The sequence below is a fragment of the Rhincodon typus genome, chromosome 5, assembly GCF_021869965.1.
Source record: "Rhincodon typus isolate 14 chromosome 5, sRhiTyp1.1, whole genome shotgun sequence".
In the NCBI taxonomy this organism is placed as follows: domain Eukaryota; kingdom Metazoa; phylum Chordata; class Chondrichthyes; order Orectolobiformes; family Rhincodontidae; genus Rhincodon; species Rhincodon typus.
The window spans coordinates 90,026,795-90,050,804 of record NC_063336.1 but is presented as its reverse complement, the minus strand read 5'-3'; the positions used below and the strand labels follow the sequence as shown (position 1 = coordinate 90,050,804).

General features: G+C 41.0%; 1 protein-coding gene across 2 annotated transcripts in view; it reads right to left on the bottom strand.

The window, feature by feature from the left end:
• Positions 1 to 24,010, bottom strand: part of elovl5 (ELOVL fatty acid elongase 5) — a 99,746-nt gene that overhangs the window by 20,206 nt on the left and 55,530 nt on the right. For both annotated transcript variants that reach the window (XM_048597159.1, XM_048597160.1), the window contains exons 3-5: positions 13,715 to 13,902; positions 6,767 to 6,844; positions 309 to 480 (exon numbers count right to left, since the gene is read on the bottom strand). In XM_048597159.1, coding sequence (XP_048453116.1) covers positions 309 to 480; positions 6,767 to 6,844; positions 13,715 to 13,902 — 438 coding nt within the window. The remainder of the gene's footprint in view (positions 1 to 308; positions 481 to 6,766; positions 6,845 to 13,714; positions 13,903 to 24,010) is intronic.

Sequence of the window (24,010 nt, the reverse complement as noted above, 5' to 3'; positions counted from 1 at the left end):
GGAGGGTTCATGAAGGATGTACAGGTTGTCCAACATTGGGCACCACACGGAAATAAATTAAGCTTTATTACCGCCTGTAAGGAGGCATTGTGCTCATGAACCAATTCCAGCCAAAGCCACAAAATTTCTGCTCTACAAAGTGACACAATGCAGTGGCAATAAGTTCCAAATAAACTCAGTGCCTAAGTGTCAACCTAATGCACTGAGGAGAGGAATAAAATCAAAGGTCCAAACAAGTCTAGGTTTAGTTGCCCTTTGGAAAAAACAATAAATCTCCTAAAAAAAGGAAAGACTGTTATCTCTCTTACAGTGACCACAGGGCACCCAGTTCATAACAAACCACCAGATGTTGAACATGGTGGCGTGGTGATAGACATGCAGAACAGTGATCTGATGGTAGTTCTTTCGTAAAATGAAGAAAAAAGTGTCCATGAACTCTATGACTTTAGAGAAGTAGTACCACCATAGCACACGGATAATCTGTGAAAAAGAGGGAATAATGCTGAAATGTAGTTTATTATCGATGCATCATAAAACTATCTGCATAATAGCCTGCACAAGGTCTAGAAGTCCATCAATTCATTTGATGAAGTAGGCTGTAAAACATCATGAGACAACTGTCATTGTGCCATCTGGAAATTCCAGTGCTTCAAAGAGGACAGTAGGTGGAAGGGTTCAGTAGTAGTGAATAAAAAATAAATATTTTCTTCCATTCTTTACCATGTTAGGACAGGTCAGTTTGATTGCACAAGAATTTCAAATGAGATCAAAAGTATTTTGACTACAAACAGATCATGGCAGACATACATTTTGAAGAATGAACAAAAAAGAGGCTCACTTTGGAAGCTCTAGATTTTGGATGTGGAACTGATGTGGACCCCACAGCAACGCGCAAAAATCCACAAGATGTTTTTGTGGCCCTCAGCATCAATTCAAAAGCCAGCATTGAAATCATTAAAAGGGGTAATTTTGTGCCACTGCGGGTATTTAACCACAGCCTTTCTGTGCTGTAAGCTTGTCAACAATCTTGTGCATTATATGATTGCACCAACATGTGGTTTATCCTGTTATATTTAAATGGCGATAAAGCCAAAAGCTACTTGGACAATTTTCCAGTAATGAACCCAGGCCTTAAAACCAACAGTTAAATTTAATCCAGATTATACTCATGGAATCCATAGCGTTCCTACAGTGTGAAGACAGGCCATTTAGCCCAACAAGTCCACACCAGCTCTGAAGAGCATCCCACACAGACTCGCCCTATAACCCTGCATTTCCCAAGGCTAATCCACTGAACCTACACATCCCTGAACACTACGGGCAATTTAGCATGGCCAATCCACCTAACCTGCACATCTTTAGGCTATGAAGGAAACCAGAGTACCCGGAGAAAACCCAAGCAGACACGGGGAGAATGTGCAAACTCCACACAGACAGTCACCCGAGGGTGGAATTGAACCTGGGTTCCCAGTGCTGTGAGGCAGCAATACTGATCACTGAGCCGCCCAAAGATTATATACACCTACAACCTAGAAATTACTCTTAACGTAAATCCAAATTAGCATTACCTGTGTTTTAACTGGATAATAAAGCTCTCATGTCATATTGTACAATGTGATATCTGCATGATGGAACAGCAAGTACTGGACAGCGTTTCTACAGCATAAGCCAGTCTTTCAAACTGTGCCAATAACATCCTGGGAGGAGCATAGGGTGAAGGAAATGTGAAATTTAATTTTCAGACCCCTCTCTAATTAGCTGGCAGAAGCAGGTTGTGACACAGGTCCCTCGCACCCCTCCCTGAATGACTGACTCACTTCACATGGTAGGGTATAGCTGAGAGAGGAAAGATGGTGACAGCAAGCCTTCTGAACCTGGGAGGGTCTCTGCAAGAAGAGGTCAGACTTGAAAATAATCCACCAAAATAGCTAATATGCTACAGAGACAGCTGTCAAAAACAGGTGGGCGCTTGCCAAAAACGGAAATGAAAAGAACTCGGCTCTGACAAACTGATTATGCAGAACAGCTTCAAAAACAAAGTTGCTGGAAAAGCTCAGCAGGTCTGGCAGCATCTATGAGGGAAAAAAAAGAGTTAACGTTTTGGGTCCGGTGACCCTTCCTCAGAACAGTGTTTCCCAGTTCCGTGGAAGGGTCACCGGAACTGAAACGTTAAACTCTTCTTTTTCCTTCACAGATGCTGCCAGACCTGCTGATCTTTTCCAGCAACTTTGTTTTTGTTCTTGATTTACAGCATCCACAGTTCTTTCAGTTTTTATTTATACAGAACAGCTTACCCGTGACAATCAATTATGAGGAAGTTAACAAGGGTATTGGCGCTACAATAGAGAAAAAGGAAGTCAATAAGATAAACGGGAAGGATCAATACAGAAAAGAGCTGGTCCTGAAGTGCATTATGCTATCAGCTTTATAGAAACCTACTTACCTAAATCTGGAATGAATAACTTAATCCCAGTAATGCTGGCCATGAAACTAATGGACTGTCATGAAAACTGTTTGATTCACTAATGCCCCTCAGGGAAGGCAATCTGCTGCTGTTATCTGATCCAACTTCTGCCATCTAGAAGAACAAGGGCAACAGGTACACAGGAACATCACCAGCTGCACATTCACCCCAAAGTCACACATTATCCTGACTTGGAAATATACTGCCATTCCTCCAGGGTTGCTGTCTCAATAACCTAGAACTCCCTCCTGAACAGCCTGGGCCAGTCTTTACTGGCCCAAGTCCTGTTCACCGACCACTGCCCCATACATCTCCTCCAGTGCCTCCTGGTGAAGCAATGGCCTGATTTTTAAATTCTCATCCCTTCCTACCTCTTTAATCACCTCCAGCCCTACGGCACGGTGGCACAGTGGTTAGCACTGCTGCCTTACAGCACCAGGGACCCGGGTTCAATTCCAGCCTTGGGCGACTGTCTATGTGGAGTTTCCTCCCACAGTCCAAAGATGTGCAGGCTAGGTGGATTGGCCATGCTGAATTGCCCGTAGTGTTCAGGGATGTGTAGATTAGGTGGGTTATAGGTGAATGGGTTTGGGTGGGGGCTCTGAGGGTCGGTGTGGACTTGTTGGGCCGAAGGGCCTGTTTCCACACTGTAGGGATTCTATGAACCCCTCGGGGATATCTTCACTCAGACGATAGAGTGTAATAATACTCAAGGAGCAAAAGGAAGAGAGAAAATAGAGTCTCAGGAACCTACAGCACAGAAAAAGGCCCTTTGGCCCACTGAACCCGTGCCAGTCAAAAACAACCACCTAATTATTCTAATCCCATTTTCCAACACTTGGCTGATAATCTTGTATCGCAACTGCACATCTAAATACCTCTTATATATTACCTCTATCACCTTTGAGTTCTAGATTCCCACCACCATCTGGGTGAACAAGCTTTTTTCTCACATGTCCTCTAACTAAGCTTTCTGTCCCTTATCTTAAGTCAATGCACTCTGGTCACCATCAAGGGGAGAAGTTTTTTTTTCTGTCTACTTGATCCATGCCGTTCATAATTTTATACATCTCAATCACGTACCCTCTCAATCTCTTCTATAATAAATACAATGACTGTTGCTCGAAAAAAAGTGCTAGGGAAACTAATGGGGCTAACAACCAATGAGGAGGGGTGGCACAATGGTTAGCACTGTTACCTCTCAGAGCCACGGACACGGGTTTGCTTCCAGCCTTGGCAACTGTCTGTGTGGAATTTGCACAATCTCTGCGTCTGCGTGGGTTTCCTCCGGGTGCTCTGGTTTCCGGTCACAGTCCAAAGATGTGCAGGTTAGGTGGATTAGCCATGCTAAATTGCCCAGTGTCCAGGATGAGCAGATTAGGTGGATTAGCCATGGGAAATGCAATGTTACAGGGGTAGGGTGGGGGATGAGATGCTCTTCAAGGGTCAGTATGGACTTGATGGGCCAAATGGCCTGCTTCCACACTGTAGGAATTCTGTGATTGTAAGTCCCCTAGACCTGATGGGATGCATCCTAAGATATTAAAGGAAGTAGCTACAAAGATAGTGGATGCACTGGCATTAAATAATTATTAGATTCTGGAAAAATCCAGAGGACTGGAAAGCCGCCAATGTAACACCCTCATTCAAAAGGGAGGGGGTTCAAAAAAAAAAACAGTCCAGTTAGCTCAGCATTGGGCAAATGTTCGAGTCTATTGCCAAGAATGTAGCAGCCAAGCATTTAGAAATATATAATAGGACAAAGGGTCAGCACAGCTTCATAAAAGGAAATCATGCCTCAAAGATTTATTAGAATTCTTTGAGGAGATAACAAGCAGTTTTGTTAAAGGGGAAACAATGGATGTAATATATTTGGGCGTTTGATAAGGTGCCATACATTAGGCTGCTTAATAAAATTAGAGCCCCTGGTGTTGGAGGTAGTAGCATGGATAAAGAATTGACTATCTAACAGAAGGCGGGGAGTGGGGAAAAGAGGAGCATTATCAGGTTGGCAATTGGAACGAGTGGAGTGCCCTAGATATCAGTGCTGGGCGACAATTATTCACAAAATATATTAAATGACTTGGATGAGGAAAATGAACACACTATCAGCATGTGATTCTGAAGAAGGGTCCCAACCCAAAACGTCAGCTTTCCTGCTCCTCTGATGCTGCCTGGCCTGCTGTGTTCCTCTAGCTCCATACTGTGTTATCTCGGACTCCAGCATCGGCAATTCTTACTATCGCTGATACTATCAGCAAGTTTGTGAATGACATAAAAATAGGTTGCAAGACAAACGGTCAAGATGACACGAAAAGATTCTGCACAGGGATATAAACAAGCTAAGTGAATGAGCAAAAACTTGCAGATGGAATACGACGTGAGAAAATTTGGCAGGAAGAATACAGGAGATGAATATTATTTAAATGGAGAAAGACTGCAGAAAGCTACAGCACAGAGGGATTCAGGAGTCCTTGCACATAAATAACAGGAAGTTAGCATGCAAATTCAGCAGGTACCAGGGAAGGCAAATGGGATGTTGACCTTTATATCGAAGGGAATGGAGCACAAAAAACAGTGAGGTCTTTCTGAAATATTCAAGACACTCATCAGGCCAAAGCTGGAATACTGAAAATAGTTTTGGTCCTCTTATCTAAGGGAAGATATACTGGCATCGGAGGCAGTATAGATAAAGGCTCACTTGGTTGATCCTGGGTGTGGAGAGATTTTATAATGAAGGGAGATTGTGTGGTTTGAGCCTGGAGAATGAGAGCGGACTTAATTAAACATACAAAATTCTTAGGGGGGTTGAGAGGTAGATGTAGAGAGGTTGTTTCTTCCTTGTGACAGAGTCCAGAACCAGAGAGTATTATCTTACAATAAAGGATTGCACAGTTAGAACAGAGATGAGGAGGAATTTCTTCTCTCAGAAGAGAGAGTGAAACTGTGGAATTCCTTTTCACAGGACTATGAAAACTGTGCTGTTAAGTATATTCAAGGCCGAGACAGACAGACTTTTAAACAGTAAGGGAATCAAGGATTCTGAGAAAAAGGCAACCAAGTGGAGTTGAGCATTATCAACTTAGCCACGATCTCACTGAATGGCCTACTTCTGTTCCCTACTTCTTACGGCACCATTGTAAACCAAACTAAAATAAACTTTCAATTACTTTATCCACTTAGTCACACAAAAGTAAAATTCCCATGTATAAATGCACAATGCACTTACGAAGTAGGCAATTATGCTTAAAGTGCCTTAAAAAAGGCAATTATCAACATTTTAGCAAGCTGATTAATGGCTATTCTGTTTGAAAACTGAGCACTGATTTGATGCAAGGAGCATTTTTGGAAAGGGCGATAAAGGCAGGGGAGGGGAAGTGGATTCATTGTTACTTGACACAACTGAGATTGTTTTGCAAGACAGAATCTTAATGCACAAGTTAGGCTTAATGACTAGAGTAACATCTAGACTTTTACGGGAATTCAAACATAAAAATGGACTGAAAACCCCATCATGTTGTACATAAATATTTATTTCTGCTTTCAATTAATCAAGCCAAGGGACTGATTTTTTTAAAAAAATTGTCCCATATATAAAGTGTCTTTCTTGGCGAGTTATATTTTTCAGGCTGGATCTGCTTTCTATAACAAACAAGAGAAACCCATTGCTAAGTTACAGAGGTGGGGAATTCAATTGGAAGGCATTAGATTTTTGTGGGCAAAGATGAAACTTGCACTTTCACTATGAGATCATATCAGTGTAAAATGAAAACGAGTAGATAAAATTTCAACATAATTTCGTATCGGGTTCAGATTAAATTCACGATTTTTACCTTCCCTGTGACCATGAAACCTTAAACAGAGAAGGCACATCACAATTTAGCCATCGTAATAAAAATCAGTAACCACTTATGCTGACTTGGCAGCTGGTTATGTCCTTGTGACATGGTCTACCCAAGGACATCAAGAAAATACTGCTTTCTCTGAGATTGCAAAATGGAGACACTAACATGCTTTCAAAAGGTTACAATCTTGGGCTTGGCTTTGGGCATTCACAATTCTCTGGTTATCAGGCAAATACAGACTTTATTCAACACAGTTACATCCAGTTATTTTGTCACAGAGCATCAAAGACAGAAAACAATTGGGGAAAAAAAAAAGCACTTGCAAACCTGCTAGATCCTTACATCACTGTTTAGTGCAAATAGTATTTGTGGTAAATGTGAAAGGCTGAGGATTTTACCAAGTTGTTAATCCAGCAACAATTCTGTCCTTGTAAAGTACAAACATATGAGACATTACCTTCAGGTCTGCTTCACCAGCGTTGTGTGTGTTCTGACAGAAAATACTGTATCCTCCATCCCAAACACCTCTGACCAACTGAGAAAATAAACACAGACTTATTTTGTAGTTACTGGTGGCTTTTCTCACAGGATTAACAAAGAAAAGGGTTTATTTCAAAGGGTAAAAGTAAATGATCCATTCCGTACAAAATAAACATTTGAACAAGGAACTGCAAATTGTCCCAGCAAACTCCCTGTCTCTTAACAGGCCCTAGGGACAATCCAATCTCCCATGGACTATACCTACACATTACAATTTCCCAGTGAACAGTTAAAAGTCTCTCCACAACATTCAAATTAGATCTTGAAACCTCAGCGTAGGGTCAGAAACCAGTACTAGGGGGAAGTCCTCATGGCGTGCTACAGAAAAAAAACTCAGGAGGGTACCACCAGAATGAGCTGTTGCATCTGTGGCTGAAGGTGAGAGGGGTACCTGGAAACTGGCATGAAATTCTTAATGGGAACATGATCCTGTGCGGTTCCTCCCCAAAGATGATCAAAAATCTTATTTGTGTATGAAAAATGACGAACAAATCTTTGAAGGTTGAGCCACCATTTCTCTTATCGTTTCCACATTTGGTGCACACTGTCCTCTGCATAGCAGTCCCTGTCCTACAATCAATTCCCCTCCAAATTCACTGCCAAATACTATCATCCTCAGAAAAAAAACATTACGCACAATGAGAATGTGGAGATTTGCATGCTGGATTTATTTAGGATTGCTGCAGCTAGGATACTCCAAAAGACATCCATATAAAGAATAGGGAACGTTGATGCCATGTTAACCTAGAAAGGAATGGGTTTTGAATGAATCAATCATGCTTTTGGGTTATTTTAACTCCCAAACCTACCGTACGTCCTTCTCAACTTGACAGCCTGAGTAAGGGGTCATGCACTGGCCTCAAAATTGTGGGTTTTGGAGGAAATCTGTGCCCATGTTATGTTCTATGAATGGGCCAGGGGACGAGATGCGGCATGGATGTCCCTGCACAGCAACCTGTTCTTCCCAGCCATGAAAGGGAGTTTTCAGACTTCCCCTTTGTAAGCAAGATCTTCTTCCCCACCAAGTCTTAGTGAGCAGCAACTTCAAACTGTACACAGCTTTCAGTGGACATAACTCATAAAAGGAGGTTCACAAATGAAAGTAGATGGTAGGAAGCAAGATGGAGAGGGTGATGGAATCACCAGCGAGGATGTAGAATTTATAAAGGGGCTGTTCACTTCAGTCTTCATGAAGCAACTCAATCATAACTTGATGTTGGTAAGCTGCTCTGGCCAATTAAGAACCACTTAAGGGTTTCAACCTGCTGTCAGTAGGATTAAGCTTCATTATAAAATCATGAGGGGCATGGACAGGGTGAATAGCCAAGGTTTTTTTTTAGGGTTGGGGAAGTCCAAAACTAGAGGGCATAGGTTTAAGGGGAGAGGGGAAAAATTTAACAAGGACCCAAGGGGTAACCTTTTCACCCTCAGGGTGGTGTGTGTATGGAATGAGCTGCCAGAGGAAGTGGTGGGAGTGAGTACAATTACAACATTTAAAAGGCATCTGGATGGATACATGAATCGGAATGGTTGACAGGGATATGGGTTAAATGCTGGCAAATGGGACTAGGTCAGATTGGGATATCTGATCGGCATGGATGAGTTGGACCGAAGGGTCTGTTTCCCTGCTGTATAACTGTATGATTCTATAAGATGGTCTGTTGCCATATTGCCTTTGATCGAAGGCAATCTGCGGCTGACTGAAGTGCCTCTTGGGAGCAATTTTCCTGCTCTTGGTTCTATCTCCTATGTCACCTCACCCTCTCCCCTCCACTGTGACACCAACCACAGAATCATTCCAGCCTCATCCCCCCAACAAAGCACACTCCTTCATCCTAGGTCGGTCCGTGATTCTGGGATTCCAGGGGTGTTCTGGGCATTCTCCGTGGTGCTGCTGAATGCCAGAGCCACCAATCAATATTGGGTCAGCAGCTCTCCACAGGCTGGTACCCCACTGTCCCCGCCCCTAACTCCATCCCGATATCTTCATTCCAGGCAAAAGTTTGCCAATACCTGATCTGCAAGTCATTTAGCAGGCTCACCCTGGCACAATACAACAGCCCTGAAACCAATGAGATTCCCACCATTGAATCATTCCACAGAGGAGGTCATTCGTCCCATCGTGACTGCGTTAGCTTCGTGAAAATAAAATCCTCATCTCTTTCTGACCTTTTTGTCCATCCACTTAAAGATGTGTCTTCCTAACTGCTCTATCAAGACCCTTCCTAAATCTGAACACATGTTAAATCTCCAGTGAAACTCCTAAACTGTAAGGACAAACAATGTTAACTCTTCCAGTCTCTCCTGATAACTGCAGTTCCTCATCCATTCAGAATGGTCAGGTGGTGTTGAGGCAGAGATATGGGCAATGTCAGCGCACGTGTGGAAACCGATCATATTAACAAAAGGCAGCATGTCAGCGATGAAGGGAAGGGAATGAATTTTAAAGTCTTGAGCATGTCGGGATATCAGAGGATGGGGAGAACTGTATGGGGGTAGAGGTGAAGCCAGAGAGGCAAGCTGCCACTGGAAATGCATTGACTGAGAAAAACCAACAGGCATGTAGCCTCTCAAGGACAGCTCCTAGGACGTGGACAAGGTCAGTGAGGTGATGACATAGTTCACTGCATGGACAACAGCACTGATAACTCAGGTGGCTCACTGGTCACAGTAATAGCTCGCAATTGGCAACTTTAGACAGAATGCAACAAGAAATTGTAAGAGGGACGGGCGACAAAACATTCAAGCATGCATAAGGAGGTGATTCTCCAACTCAGCTCTTCCAGCAGTGAGGGACAAGTGGTATGTTTTATTCTTCTAGCTACAGGCTGAGTAAGTGGAAATTCACTGCACCTCTACCACCCATCGTAACAACATAGAAGTAGTTACAAGACTTGTACAATCATTCAGAAACACAGAGCAACAGTCACAGCTGGGTAGGGGGATTCATATTTTATTAAAAGAACGTAACATGATCCAAATTGCTCCAGTCACTTGACAGCTACATTTTAGTTCCACCCAATTGCTCCAGCACATTGTTTTATATCATATTTATATCTGAAAATTCATAAATATGCACAACAAACAAGGTCTAGGTTGTGTCTTCATGTCTTACCGTAGCTTTCATTATTCGTACGTTTCAACTGAATGTGAAAACATCTGGAGAAATTGGCATCACATTACTCCCAATGATTCATAAAATGTACCAAAATTCAAAAGCAATTTCCACTTACACTGGACATAGGTACAAAGGAAGCCAAGGAACCTCCACCACGTGTCCAACATATGAGCTTAGTTCTAAGTGAATCATTAATTAAACAATAATGCTAATTAAACAATTGTTTAATGTTAATTAAACAAATCCTTTTGTGTATTGATAATTATTAATTTATAATCAATTTAACATGTTCTTATTGTTTCCCATCATTTGCACATTGTCCATGTCGTTCCTTTGGTCATCCGTGTCTGGGCAGGGGTCTGCAACTCATGAACAATCTGGGCAATAGGATGATTGACATTTCAGCACAGAATCACCAAGATCAATCAGATCAGTCCTGAATGTGTTTACTGGACGAATCCAGTTAAAATGAAGCTGGTGTCAACAAGACTGAGCACTGGAAATCACTAAAAAAACTATAATCAATATTTCCATCAATAAGTTACCAGATTGCTTCAAGCTACTGCATTAGTGAATATTCTTTTTAACCAATTTTGACCTTTGATCAGCATTTACCTTCTGATGGATCTGAAGATGCACATTCAGCACTCTCATGACATCAGCAAGTGATGTACATGATAACATCACTGATGTCACGAAGGTACAGACTAAATTAGCAACAGCATCAACTACACTGTAATACCTCTGATGTAATATGGGCATTTTGTCAGTGGTGTGATAAACATATGATACCACCAATATAATGAATACAGACATCACTGGTTTAATGAACAGGGAATATCACTGGTATGATGATCACAGGTTATCTATCACTGATGCAACAAACAGGGGATGTCACTGGTGTGATGATTATGGGACATCAGTGGTATGATGAACACCATCTCACACCAGTGTACATGTTATCATTGCTGTGTGATCATAGTTGTGAGGTATATAATGATATCAAGGGCGCAATGTATGTGCGTTTCAGAATGGCTTCAGTGCCAAATTGCAGAGATAAAAACATTTTATCGCATCGTGTCACTTCAGGAAATTGAATAATCAATACAGAATTCAAAATGCCCTGAATTACTGTCTAATTGAAAATTTTAACTTAGGTCAATCACTTAGTCAAACCATACAAACATTGACAGCTTGTCTTCGATTTATGGTGTCTGTTGTTCCCTTGTTTGCTTTCTCTACATTTGTTCAATATAAAACAAAACAGATTTTCATTAACTTTCTTCAAATTTGCTCTATTTTTGTCAAGTATTTTTTTCATTCTCCTGGTTTTCAGATGCTCAAGACGAAAACTGGAAAAAAAAACACCAAAAAAAAAGCACCAGGGCTTTAAGTCCTCATTAAAATCTGATCCTAAAAATTCTCATGAATCATTTACTGGAATTCATCTCAAGGGGACATATGATTATTTGGATCAAGTGAAGTTCCTGAAGACAGTAAGACATCGAGAAACCCCTCCCTTCAAAAGTAAACCAATGTGTTGAAGAACTGGAAAGGTAATTGGATGCCTCAAAGTGTCGCTTTATTCTTTTGTGTGGACAAGGGCTGGAGCAGTAGTGAAGAGCCATCTCTGAGGAGGTTGAATAAATGCATCTCAATTAAAACCATCTGAGACGCAAAAGAAAAGGTGGAGGTTCAAGCATTTGAACACACAATCTAGATAAACTCTACAGCTCAGTGCCGTAGGAGAGCCACACAGTCAGATGGACACTACTTAAAAGAATATTAAGGTTTAGAGGGCTATGGGCCAAATGCAGGCAATGGGACTAGTTTGGTTTGGGAAGCCTAACTGGCATGGATGAGTTGGACTGAAGGGTCTGTTTCTGTGCTGTATGACTGTGCAAAAACAATTGCAGGTGCCCTGATAGCCATTTCTTCAATAGCTATCAAAACAAGATGCAATAATTCTTTAATGTCTGGGGATCTTTCTGTACTGAAAATGGCTATCACATTTACATACACAGTAAGTGTCAGGCTCTTCAAAGTGATTCACTGCATGCCTAGAGTTTTGAGTTTTTTTTTTGGAAGATAGGGTAAACTGCAAAACGTTTCTTTTTGTACACACAGTCTACAGAAGACAGGCTTGCAGGAAATAACCTTTTCTTCTTTTGTATTTTCTTGTGTTTTCTCTCTAGCTATTCAGTTTCATTTATTTCCTCAGCAGCTGAGTACAGTGTACAATGATAAATCAAGGGGAATTAAAATGATTACAGGGGATTTAACAAAAAAATAGCCAGTGCTCAGATGTTGCATCATAGAAGGTCAGTACTGTTTCAGCTGAATCAGGGTAATATAAATGCTTAACCACTCACAGACCAGTTGAGGAAGACAAATTAAAGTTGCATCTACACAATGAATTTTAAAAATGATTAAACTGGAAAAAAAAGATATCCTGAACACATGCAAACAAGGCAAGCAAACTACTCAGTGTAAGCATGATTAGTTCTTTGTATAATCTTGCCTAATAGAATCAGTCATACAGCTTGGAAACAGACCCTTCGGTCCAACCAGTCCACATTGACCATGTTCCCAAATTAAACTAGTCCCCACCTGCCTACGCTTGGCCTATATCCCTCCAAATCTTTCCTACTCATGAACTTATCCAAATGTTTTTTAGAAGTTGTAACTGTACCTGCATTCACCACTTTCTCTGGCTGTGCATTCCACATACGAATCACTCTCTGTGTAAAATAGTTGCCCCTCATGTCCTTTTGAAATCTTTCTCCTTTCACCTTAAAAATATGACCCTTGTTTTGAACTCCCCCATCCTAGGGATAAAGATCCTTGTCATTCACCTTATCTACATCCCTCATGTTTTTTTGTACCTCAGTAAGGTCACCCCTCAATCTCCTATACTCCAGTGAAAAAAGTCCCAGCCAATCCAACTTCTTATAACTCAAACGCTCCATTCCTGGCAATGTTCTGGTAAATCTTTTCTGAACCCTCTCTGGTTTAATAATAATTTTCCTATAACAGGGTAACCAGAACTGCACACGGTACTCCAGAAGAGGGCTTCGCCAATGTCCTGTACAAGCTCAACATGGCATCCCAACTCCTATACTCAAAAGGTCTGAGCAATGATAATCATCTTAAAAGTACATTTCACAGCTATATAATGTGCAATAACAGGGAGAAATGCAGTATTAGAAAGTAATCTACCCTTTGTTGATTGCACTTATCGAATTTTCACTCCTTCACTCTTTGTTCCCAAAGGTAGTAACTCACACCAGCACGTTACTGATATCTTGCATGGGGGCTCATTCTTCATAGCAAAGCTGTGAGTGCAATGGGCTAACCATTCTCAAAAGCATTACAGCTGAGCTGGATCTTAAAACTATCCAGTACCCACATTTTCACTTTCCAACTGCGTTACTGCCTCACGATGAGAAATGAGAGCCCAATTTCTGATTTTCATTTCCCTCCCTGTCTCCTAGATCCTTGGCAGAGTGCACAAATCAATCAAAGGCTACACGAAGATGGCACTGTCCCAAGGGCCTGACCCTATGGCTTAGAACCAGGCCAACTGCCTCAGTTGTCTCCAAGTTGTTTTTAATCAAAAAAACAGATAATCATAAGAAACTGCTGAACCACAAAAGGTAGAGAAAGCAATACATGGGGTAAATATCTGTGGGGGTTAGAAGTAACAGATTAATTCATAAAAGCTGACAAAATGTTTATATTTCTCACCTCACAAAACATATATAAGGAAAGGAGCGTTAATCCAATGTTATAGACCACTAGTATTCCCCTAGAGGATAGAGGTGCTTTGTTCTGCATGTACTTCGGCCCAGCCCAGACCACAAAGAGGTACAGGAGACTAAGTATAAACGTAGGAGGATACTTATCTAGAAGGAAAAAACCTTCAACTCTGGAATCTGGAATAAGAGAGAAAATGGGTGTGAGAACGACTCTTTCAGAGCAAAAAGCAAATCAATCTGCAACTATACAGTAAATAATAAACTAATATTTCAGAAAATGAGCTTTAGTTCCAGTCAATTTGGGGCTGACGCACAATGCATAAGACACAGCTCGACATGTTTGTGATATGCACGAAATAACTTACAATAAGTTGTGATCTTTCATGTAAATTGCGAAACCGCGTGGAAAAATGTACGTACCAAATTAATACAAAGGTGCTTTTTCTGCCCACAACCCCCCCACCGCCACCAAAAAAGTATTTGCTGATTGTGTCACCAAACTAAACAATACAAATGAGAGAATCCTGGATGAAATTACATTTTTGAAATTGCTTTTTTGCATTAAGTTCATAATGGACAGAAAAATTGTCATTATCTAAGCTAGAAACTGAATAAACCCTGATTCCTCAGCATTTACCAAATTGCTATGGTTCAGTGCACTGCAAAGCACAGCTAGGCAATAACTTGTTGACATTCACCACACAGACGACAGAAGAGGAAGATTTCAGATAAGAAACAGAATGCCACGTTGATAGAGTATCTCAAATAAATGAAGCAGCACACAAACTGTTAGGCAACCTTTTCTGATAAGCTACCTTCAATTGTCCAAAAGGTTTCAATATAAGCACTTCAGCAGCAAGGCTGGATGAAGCCGTACATTCTGTCAAATTGGGAACAATCTGTCCTTTTCTTGCCATCACTCTATCATTTCATGCATGTCACGTTGCTTACCATAGGCAAATGGGAGGCAGAAATAATTGTTTAGGTTTTAAAGTGAGCTCTCATTTAATATAGGTGGTTACGATTCCTTACAGGATGTGGAAAAATAATACAATGTTTCCTCTGTACAGAGTTCAGAACTCCCTAATCACAACCAGCTCTCATGAGCAAAACTGGACAGCAATGTCAGTCTTTAAAAGCTGCAAGGAGGCTTAAATAACTGGTATCAATAAAATATCATTTATAATCCGTCCCGGCGAAATGTTTCAAACAGGTAAAAATAGAGCGAAATTAAACAGAATGAGTGAATAGCAGAACAGGACAGAATGAAATGTCATAAAGCTTTATTCAGGGAACTAAAAAAAAAAATCTTCTTAGAATCCTTACAGTGTAGAAGCAGGCCATTCAGCCCATCAAGTCCACACCAAAAACTCCCAACAGCATCCCACCCAGACCCACTCCCCTACCCTATCCTTGTAACCTTGCATTTCCCATGGCCAATCCACCTAGCCTGCACATCCTTGGATACTATGGGCAATTTCCCATGGCCAATCCACCTAACCTGCACATCTTTGGACTATGGGAGGAAAGCAGAGCACCCGGAGGAAGCCCACACAGACACGGGGAGAACGTACAAACTCCATACAGCCTGAGGGTGGAATCAAACCTGGGTCCCTGGCTCTGTGACGCAGCAGTGCTAACCACTGAGGCACCGTGCTGCTCTGTCTTATCCATGTCCTTTTCACGTATTACATAGGATTGCATGCTAACAGACTAAATAGCTTATGTTCCTTTACCCTGCACGCCGCCCCACCCCGCCCCCATTTATTATACTCAGTGAGAGTGCCTTTTGTCACTTCAATAATGTTGAATTTATGAGTTGTGTCCTACTTAGAAGAAAAGCCTTGGGTTATGGTGTTCTGTTTGCCTGTGTGTGACAAAACAGTAGAGAACACAGTGAAATATTAAAAGACTGTGGGACTGCCAGAGACCATTCTAAACAACAGCTCAAAGAAAAAAAATCTTATAATTATGTAGCGTCTTCCACAGCCTCAGGGCATTTCAAAGTACTTTACAGGCAAACAAATAATACAGAACTACAATCACTGCTATGAAATAGAAACAGCCAATTCTATTAGCAGGACAAGTCCAAAAGAGAAATTCTAAATGTTTCATTTGTTCAAGTAACGGTCAGTAGGAGCACAATCAGGTAAGAACTGTTGCATTCACGTTACAGAACCCCAGGGTTCTGAAGGACATAGCTGAGAAGGTTGTGGGGTCATTGGTGGTGATCCTTCAGGAATCAGAGAAAGTCCCGGAGGACAGGAAAATGCTAATGTAACACACCTGTTTAGAAAGGGAAGGAGGCAGAAGACAGGAAACTATAGGCCAGTTAGCCTGACCTCGGTCGTTAGTAAGATTGAAAGAGTCTATTATCATGGATGAGAGTACAGAGTACTTGGAGGGCACAGTAAAATAGGTCTAAGTCAGCACAGCTTCATCAAGGGAAAGTCACACCTAACAAATCTGATGGAATTCTCTGCGGAGGTACTGAGCAAGTTCGACAAAGGAGAGCCAGCGGACGTGATCGACTTTCCAGAAGGCCTTTGACAAGGTGCTATACACGAGGCTGCTAAATAAGATTACAGCCCATGGTGTTAGGGGCAAGGCACTGGCATGGATAGAAGCTTGGCTGACTGGCAGAAGGCAGAGAATGGGGAATAAAGGGGTCTTTGACAGGATAGCATCCAGTGACTAGTGGAGTTCCACAGGGTTCAACGTTGGGGCCATAACTGTTCATATTTTACATTAATAATCTGGATAAAAGAATGGACGACAGAGATAAGGGGAGAAACAGGTAATATTGAGGAAGCGGGGGGCTGCAGATGGACAGGCTAGGAGAGTTTGCAAAGAAAAGGCAGATAGAACACAACATGGGAAAGTGTGAGGTTATGCACTTTTGTAGGTAGAATAAAGGTGTTGACTATTTTCTAAATGGGGAAAGGCTTCAAAAATCTGAAACACAAAGGGACTTAGGAATCCTAGTTCAGGATTTTATTAAGTTAACGTGCAGGTTCAGTTGGCAGTTAGGAAGGCAAATACAATGTTAGCAATCATTTTGAGAGGGTTAGAATACAAGAGGACGTACTGCTGAGGCTATACAAGGCTCTGGTCAGACCATATGTGGAATATTTTTGGCCCAGTTTTGGGTCCTGTATCTGATGTAGGATGTGCTAGCCTTGGAGGCGGTCTAGCGGAAATTCACAAGAATGATGCCAGTAATGAAGGTCACAGTTGAGAAAACCCTAGTTATTCTTGTGCTGCAGGTAAAAAGGAAGAAAGTCTCTCACTCTTTGTTGGTAGCCAGAAAGTAAACAAAATCACAGTCAAAATATATCAGAAGTGACACGACACCAGGTTATAGTCCAACAGGTTTATTTGAAATCATATGCTTTTGGAGCACTGCTCCACCTTCACCTTCAAATCACTTCACCTAATGAAGGAGCAGCGGTCCGAAAGCTTGTCATTTCAAACAAGCCTGTTGAACTATAACCTGGTATCATGTCACTTCTGGTCTTGTCCACCCCAGTCCAACACCAACATGTGTACATCAAAAGCAAATAGGACAAAGGCTTTTCTGCTGACCTGCAAAATCAAGCACCTCAAAATCAATTGGTCATCTACCAACATCATTGCAAGCTGAATCACTCAACTTAACAGCCACCACGTCCCATCATCTATTCTTTAGGGAACTCTAAGATTGATCAGTAATATTTTTTAAGACTTACCTTTTTCTGAATATGCCTCTTACTGATAACATGTGTGAAACTGAGTTATGTTATTAATTTTTCTTGCATTTAGCAACCAAAAAACTCATTTTGTGATTTTGAAGACTTGCAGTAAATCTCCCCTTAACATGGCTCAGCTCCAAGGACCACCAGCTACACTGGTCTCTCTATATAACTGATGTCTGTCCATCCTTGGTACCATTTTGATAAATCTTTTTTGCACCCTCTCTGTGTTGTTCCCCAAGTACAGCATTCAGGGGAAAAAAAAATCATACTCTAGATGGGACTGACCTAGTGAATTATGAAGCGATCTCTCTTTTGGACCAATATCAAACTCCATCCTTCCTTGAACTACTTATACATAATAAAATATGTCCAAGTTCCTTTTTAAAATAACCTGCTAAATCTAGTGTGTATCTCCTCTGTCCCTCTTATTTCCGTTTTCAGTTCTCCTTTGAACTTCCTATATTCAGTTTGTCTCTGAGCCTGACACTTATCATAAGCTTGCTTTCTCTCTTCATTTCAATCATTGTGATCGTGAGACCCATGGAATAAAAGAGCCAGTGACAGCATGGATACAACCTTGGCTGGGCGACAGGAAACAGTAGTACTGCAAGTTTGCTTTTCAGAATAGAGAAAGGTACAGAGTAAGATTTCCCAGGAGTTGATACGAGGACCATTGCTTTACTTGATTATACAGTGACGACCTAAACTTAGATGTACAGGGCACAATGCCAAAATTTACAGATGGTGCAAAACCCTGTAAATATTATGAACTGTGAAGAGAACAATGATTGATTTAAAGAAGACATGGGTAGGTGGAATGGGCAGAGAAGTGGAAAATGCATTTTAATGCAGAGGGATGCAAAGTAATATATTTGAACAGGAAGGAGGAAAGGCAATATAAAGCAAAGGGCATTAGCCTAAACTGGGTCCAGAAATCTTGGGGGCATATGTGCACAAATCATTGAAGTGGGCAGGGCAGGTTGAGGAAGTTGTTTAAAAAGACATAATAGTGAAAGCAAAATACAGTGGATGCTGGAAATCTGAAATAAAAACAAAAAACACAGTCTGGCAGCATCTGTGGAGAGGGAAAACAGTTAAATTTTTGAGTCCAATGACTTTTCTTTGAAATTACAAATGGTTTGTATAAATAGAGGCATAGAGTACAAAAAGAAAGAACATACAACAAACATTTAAAAAATACTAGTTAGGCCTCATGTCGTGATTTAAGTCCAGTTGTGAGTGCCACATTTTAGAAAGGGCATGATGGCTTTCGAAAGGAAAGGGAAAAGACTTCTAAGAATGGCCCCAGGCAGGAGGAGTTTCCCTTGCTTGGTTAGATTGGATAAGCTAAGATTGTTGTCCTTCAATAGAAGTGGGTTGAGAGAGATTTGATAGAGGTGTTCAAAATCCTAAGCATTCTAATTAGGATGGAAAGAGCGAAAGGGTTCCTTTGGAAGAAGAGTTGAGAACAATAAGACACTAATTTAAAGTGATTGGCATAAGAAACTAAGGTGACTTAAGGAATATTCTTTATCACTTGCCATGATATCTCCTAATATGTCATTTGGTATCTTTACGTCAAAATTGGTTCTTAACATTATCGTGAAAAACTTTTGACATTTTATTATGTTAAAGGCACTACATAAATGCAAGCTAATACTGTTGAGCAAAACACATTGCAGCAGCTCTTTCAAGCTCACACTGGTGATGAGACTGGTAATGGGAATGAACACTACATTGCCCAGATGAATGCAGCTCCAACAACACTCAAGAGGCTTGACGCCATTCAGGACAAAGCAGCATGTTTGACTGGCAAAGATCCACAAACATTCTTGATTTTGATTGATTTACTGTCACATGTACTAAGTACAGTGAAAGGCTGTTTATGAGCAGTACAGGCAGACCATAGTAAGCAAGGTCATACAGATCAGTAGGCTGAAAAATAACTAGACAGAGGCATACAAGGTTGTTGCCAGGACTAGTAGGCCTGAGTTATAGGGAGAGGTTGGCCGCGATAGGGCTTTATTCCTTGGAACGTAGGAGAATAAGGGGTGACCTTATTGAGGTGTATAAAAACAGGAGGGGCATTGATAGGATGAATGCATTTAGTCTTTTTCCCAGGGATGGGGAATTGAAAACTAGAGGACATAGGTTTCAGGTGAGAGGTGATAGATTTAAGGAGGACCTGAGGGGCAACTTCTTCACACAGAGAGTGGTCCATATATGGAATGGGCTGCCAGAGAAAGTGGTTGAGGCAGGTATAAATAGATAGGTACATGGATGGGAAGGGCTTAGAGGGATATGGACCACATGTGGGCAATTGGAACTAGCTGAGTGGACACCATGGTCAGCATGGACCAGTTTGGGCCGAAGGGCCTGTTTCCGTGTTGTATTACCCTATGACTAAGTTATACCGCACAGGGCGTATGCCAGGCAAAATCAACATTAGCAAGAACAGCACTACTTGAAGTTAGGAGTCCATTCATCAATCATTCAGACCCTCCAATACTCAGTAACAGAAATGTGTACCATCTAAAAGGTGCACTGCAGAAATTCACCAAGGCTCCTTCAACAACATCTTCCAAACCCACAAACACTACCTTCTAGAAGGACAAGGACAAGTAGATACGTGGGAACACCACCACCTGCAAGTTCTCCTCCAAGCCATTCAGCATCCCGACTTGGAAATGTATTGCCATTCCTTCAGCGTCACTGGGACAAAAAAAACACATCTGGCTCACTAATACCTGGTCTGGCCTACATGTGACTCCAGACACACAGCAATGTGGTTGACTCTTAACTGTTTGGGCAATGAGAGATTAACAATAAATTCTGGCTTAGTCAGCAACCTCCACATCGTCTAATAAATAAATTGACTACTTAAGGGCCATTATTGCTAACATGTCAAGAAAGATGGTAATGGATTTTCTCATGGCATTTATTTGTAGAGGTGGTGAGAAAGGGGCAAGTTCCTCCTAAGGGTCAACTTGCCCCATTATCTCCCCTTCTCACCACCTCCAGGGAAGGGAGAAATCCTAGGTATAGAGAGTACAAGGTGGGGAACAGTGGTGACCCACTGCAACCTGCCATAACATAACTTGGTGCTGGATTTACACACTTAAACCAGGATAGATTCTGCACCAAAAGGGCCACCCCCGTGATAGCCCCAAATTTGTGGCCAGACAAAAACATTCAGAAGGGCTACACACATAAAGAAATTGCCTATACACAGAAAAAAAGGAATGCCTATACCCATACCTATACCCTACTGATGGAATATGTTAATATTTTGTTAATTGTACTGTTAAGATTAAGGACAATAAGTGGATGGTACTGACTGATCAAGTACCATGAGCACATATAAAAAGGCACTGCCACAGGGGCTAGAGTGCATTAATTTAAGAAGCTTAACTTGATAAGTTTCCTTTGAAGATTTGGCTCATATTACAGTTCCTTTTATGGGCCTGTCAATTAGTTAATTAATTTATTTGTTTAGATGACTTAACAAATAAGGCACAGAAAGAGACAGCTGGGACACTGGGCTGTTGTGAGGCAGAAAGTGGAGGTATGTAACACTGTGTTCTGCAAATAATTTTGCTGCTAATAAAAGTCTCATTTCATACTTTACCATCTGGCTTGGGTCTACTTAACAGAGGACAAGGAACTTGAACACAATATTTTTGAAGTTGTCATGAACTCTGGAACTTGTGGATCTTGGCTCAAACTAATACCTTTAGATTGAAAACTTTGTGCAAAGGGTACTAAATATGTGGAATAAAGGCACAAAGGAGGTAGACAGCATGGAAACATTTTAAAGAAAGAATTTGATAGATATATGCATGGGTGATTGAGAGGTATTGGTGTTTGCGGCAAGTCAGATGAACAATTGAGACTTTATCACTTCTGCACTTTCCTGACTAGAGGAACTTCTGACTGAAGTAAAACTGAATTAAAGCCCAATTTCTGACCATCAGAGTCCAATTATAATGTTGGGACTTTGTAACCTATGTTGCATAAAACTGTAATGTATGAGAGACACACACACACAGTGGAAAACTTATAGAAATGTGGGGAAATAAAGGGACGGAGATATATACAAAAAGATTGAAAGTCACTAGGGATAGTAAAGGTCGATGATAATGAACGTACTAAATGGATATAGATAATTAGCGAAGCTGAGGTGGGGGAGGGTGCGAAAGGGAGATGGAAAGAGTGGGAAACAAACTCAGATCGAAAGGAAACAAAAATTCCAGAATGAGAGGCAAGCAAAGAAATAGCCACAGCAAGAGGGTTATTTTTAACCATGACATCAATTATTTACTTCTGTGTGGCTATACTGGAAGAATAGGAGGCAGCTTATTGGAACAAGTGGAATGGAAGTACGAGTTCAGAAACCTCATGATCATGCTGTCAAAACCTGACCTGAATCTAACCTCCCCAGTCCGTCACTGGAAAACTATAAACTGAAAGTAGGTGACACCACCTCCTTTCGTAAAAGCTGCAGGAGAGGGTTGTTAGGCTCAATGTTTGTTAGGCTTTCATTCCTATTTCTGCATAATTCTTGCATGTCACAGTGAGCAATCTACACCTTTCAAAGAATCCGAATTGTCACTTCAATATTTTTTTCCCCACTGCCTTCTTCCTAGTAAAGCAACGTCACGACACACTGCATCTACAGACAGCAAAACCCTGTTTGGGGACTTAGGTAAGGCCGGAGAAATACCACTGATCGAATAGCAGTTTCCCAGGTACATTATAAAACAATAGATAAGCAGGCAGCAAACAAGCAGGTTGTTTACCTACAAGGCACAGTTCATTCCAACTGACTGAGCACTACCACTACCAATGGAAATGGAAAAACTGATTTAACACCGAACAAAGGTACAGCCATGAGAGATGGCAGCAGAGAGTCGGTTTTCTCTCAATGGTCACAAAATTGCAACCAGATTGAGACAATTAACTCAGCAAAAATACAGCTCGAGTAATTTAAAATAATTTAGCAGATTTAATTTTTTTGATATAAATCAACAATGAACAGGAGCAAAAGGAGTTGAAACCTCGGTTTTGCAGTTAGTTTTATGATTTTCTGTATGTGCAGCATAACAGGTCAACCAGTAAAATGCAACACTGAATTAATACTTCCATAAATGGAGATAAAGCTATAAAAGGAGGCAGTGTTTATATCACAGAAGGATTATTGTAAATTATGTCCACATACTTCTTCGTAGCATTTTCTTTCCAACATTACAATAGGCAAAGCTGCTCTCTGGCCTCCTAAGCGGCTGCCTTTGTAAATGTTTCACTGTAGTATTTTTTCACCTACAGCGTTTATTTCATTTTCAAAAAATCCCCAAGACAATGAGCATTGTTTAGGTTAAGAAAGACAGATAGCTTTGAGACCATTTGTTTCAGCAGGGCATATACTGCAACTATTCAACTCTTCAATCTGTGGTTTCAGCAGATTTATACAGCTGTTACACTCTGGTAACTAAACACAAATGTTTCTTTCTTTACACTTGCTTTGCAGTTTTAGCCCCTTTTAGCTTATTCGGCACATGCCTGCAGAACAAAACATCCTGTCATGACCTAAAAATCTATACTGTACCCAAAGCATGGGCATTTTAAATTATTGAGCATTTTCATCGGAAAGATAACTTAATAGGACAGCAGGTATTTTATGATGTGTACATACCGAACAATTACGAGGCTAAAAGTTAAATCTAAAGCTTCCAAGGTCATAAATCGCAAGAAATAACGATGCGTTAACAAGATACTTTAAAATCACGAGTACTAGAAATGTGGAGTAAATGTTGAACAAGCTTTCAGTGTTTTATGGCTCTGCTTCTGATACTCAGTCCTCTTTATCTGTGAGGAAGAGGGGTGTGGGTAAAAACATGCAGATACCACTCAGTGCCTCTCCTATATACCACAAAGGACTGCACATTGTTTACTGAGGCAGACGGTGTGTGGAACTAGACACGATAATGGGAAGTGGATGCTCACATCCAGATGTCACAGGAGAGGTGTGCGCAGGAATAACTCATGCTCAGAGGAGTACATCTATACACATTCCTGTTCTTTTGCCACTCAGCACCCCTGAAAAAATTCGAGATGGCATCAGGGGCTGACCATGACTAGCAAGTCTTCGGATAATAAGGGAATGAGAGTATTAACGTGACAGTACGTACTTTTCTCTTCTCATTTTCATGCAAAGTTCAATGTGGCTTAGACTGAACTATTCTGATGACCTTTCCAACTTTCTTTTAAAGTCTTGCTTTTGTTGCTGTGACAATGCAAACAGCTGCCAGATGGATGCAACACAGATGAAAATCCACTTGCAATCTGAACTCTGTCTTTACCAAGAAAATGTTGCCCATGATCATGGTTAACAGAGAAGAAAATTCAGATATAAAACCAAAAGAACTGCCAACGCTGGAAATCAGAAACTTGACAAGTCTAAAATTGATAAGGAGGTACTGAATAAGCTAAAAAACAAAATAAGTGCGGATGCTGTAAATCAGGAACAAAAATAAATTGCTGGAAAAGCTCAG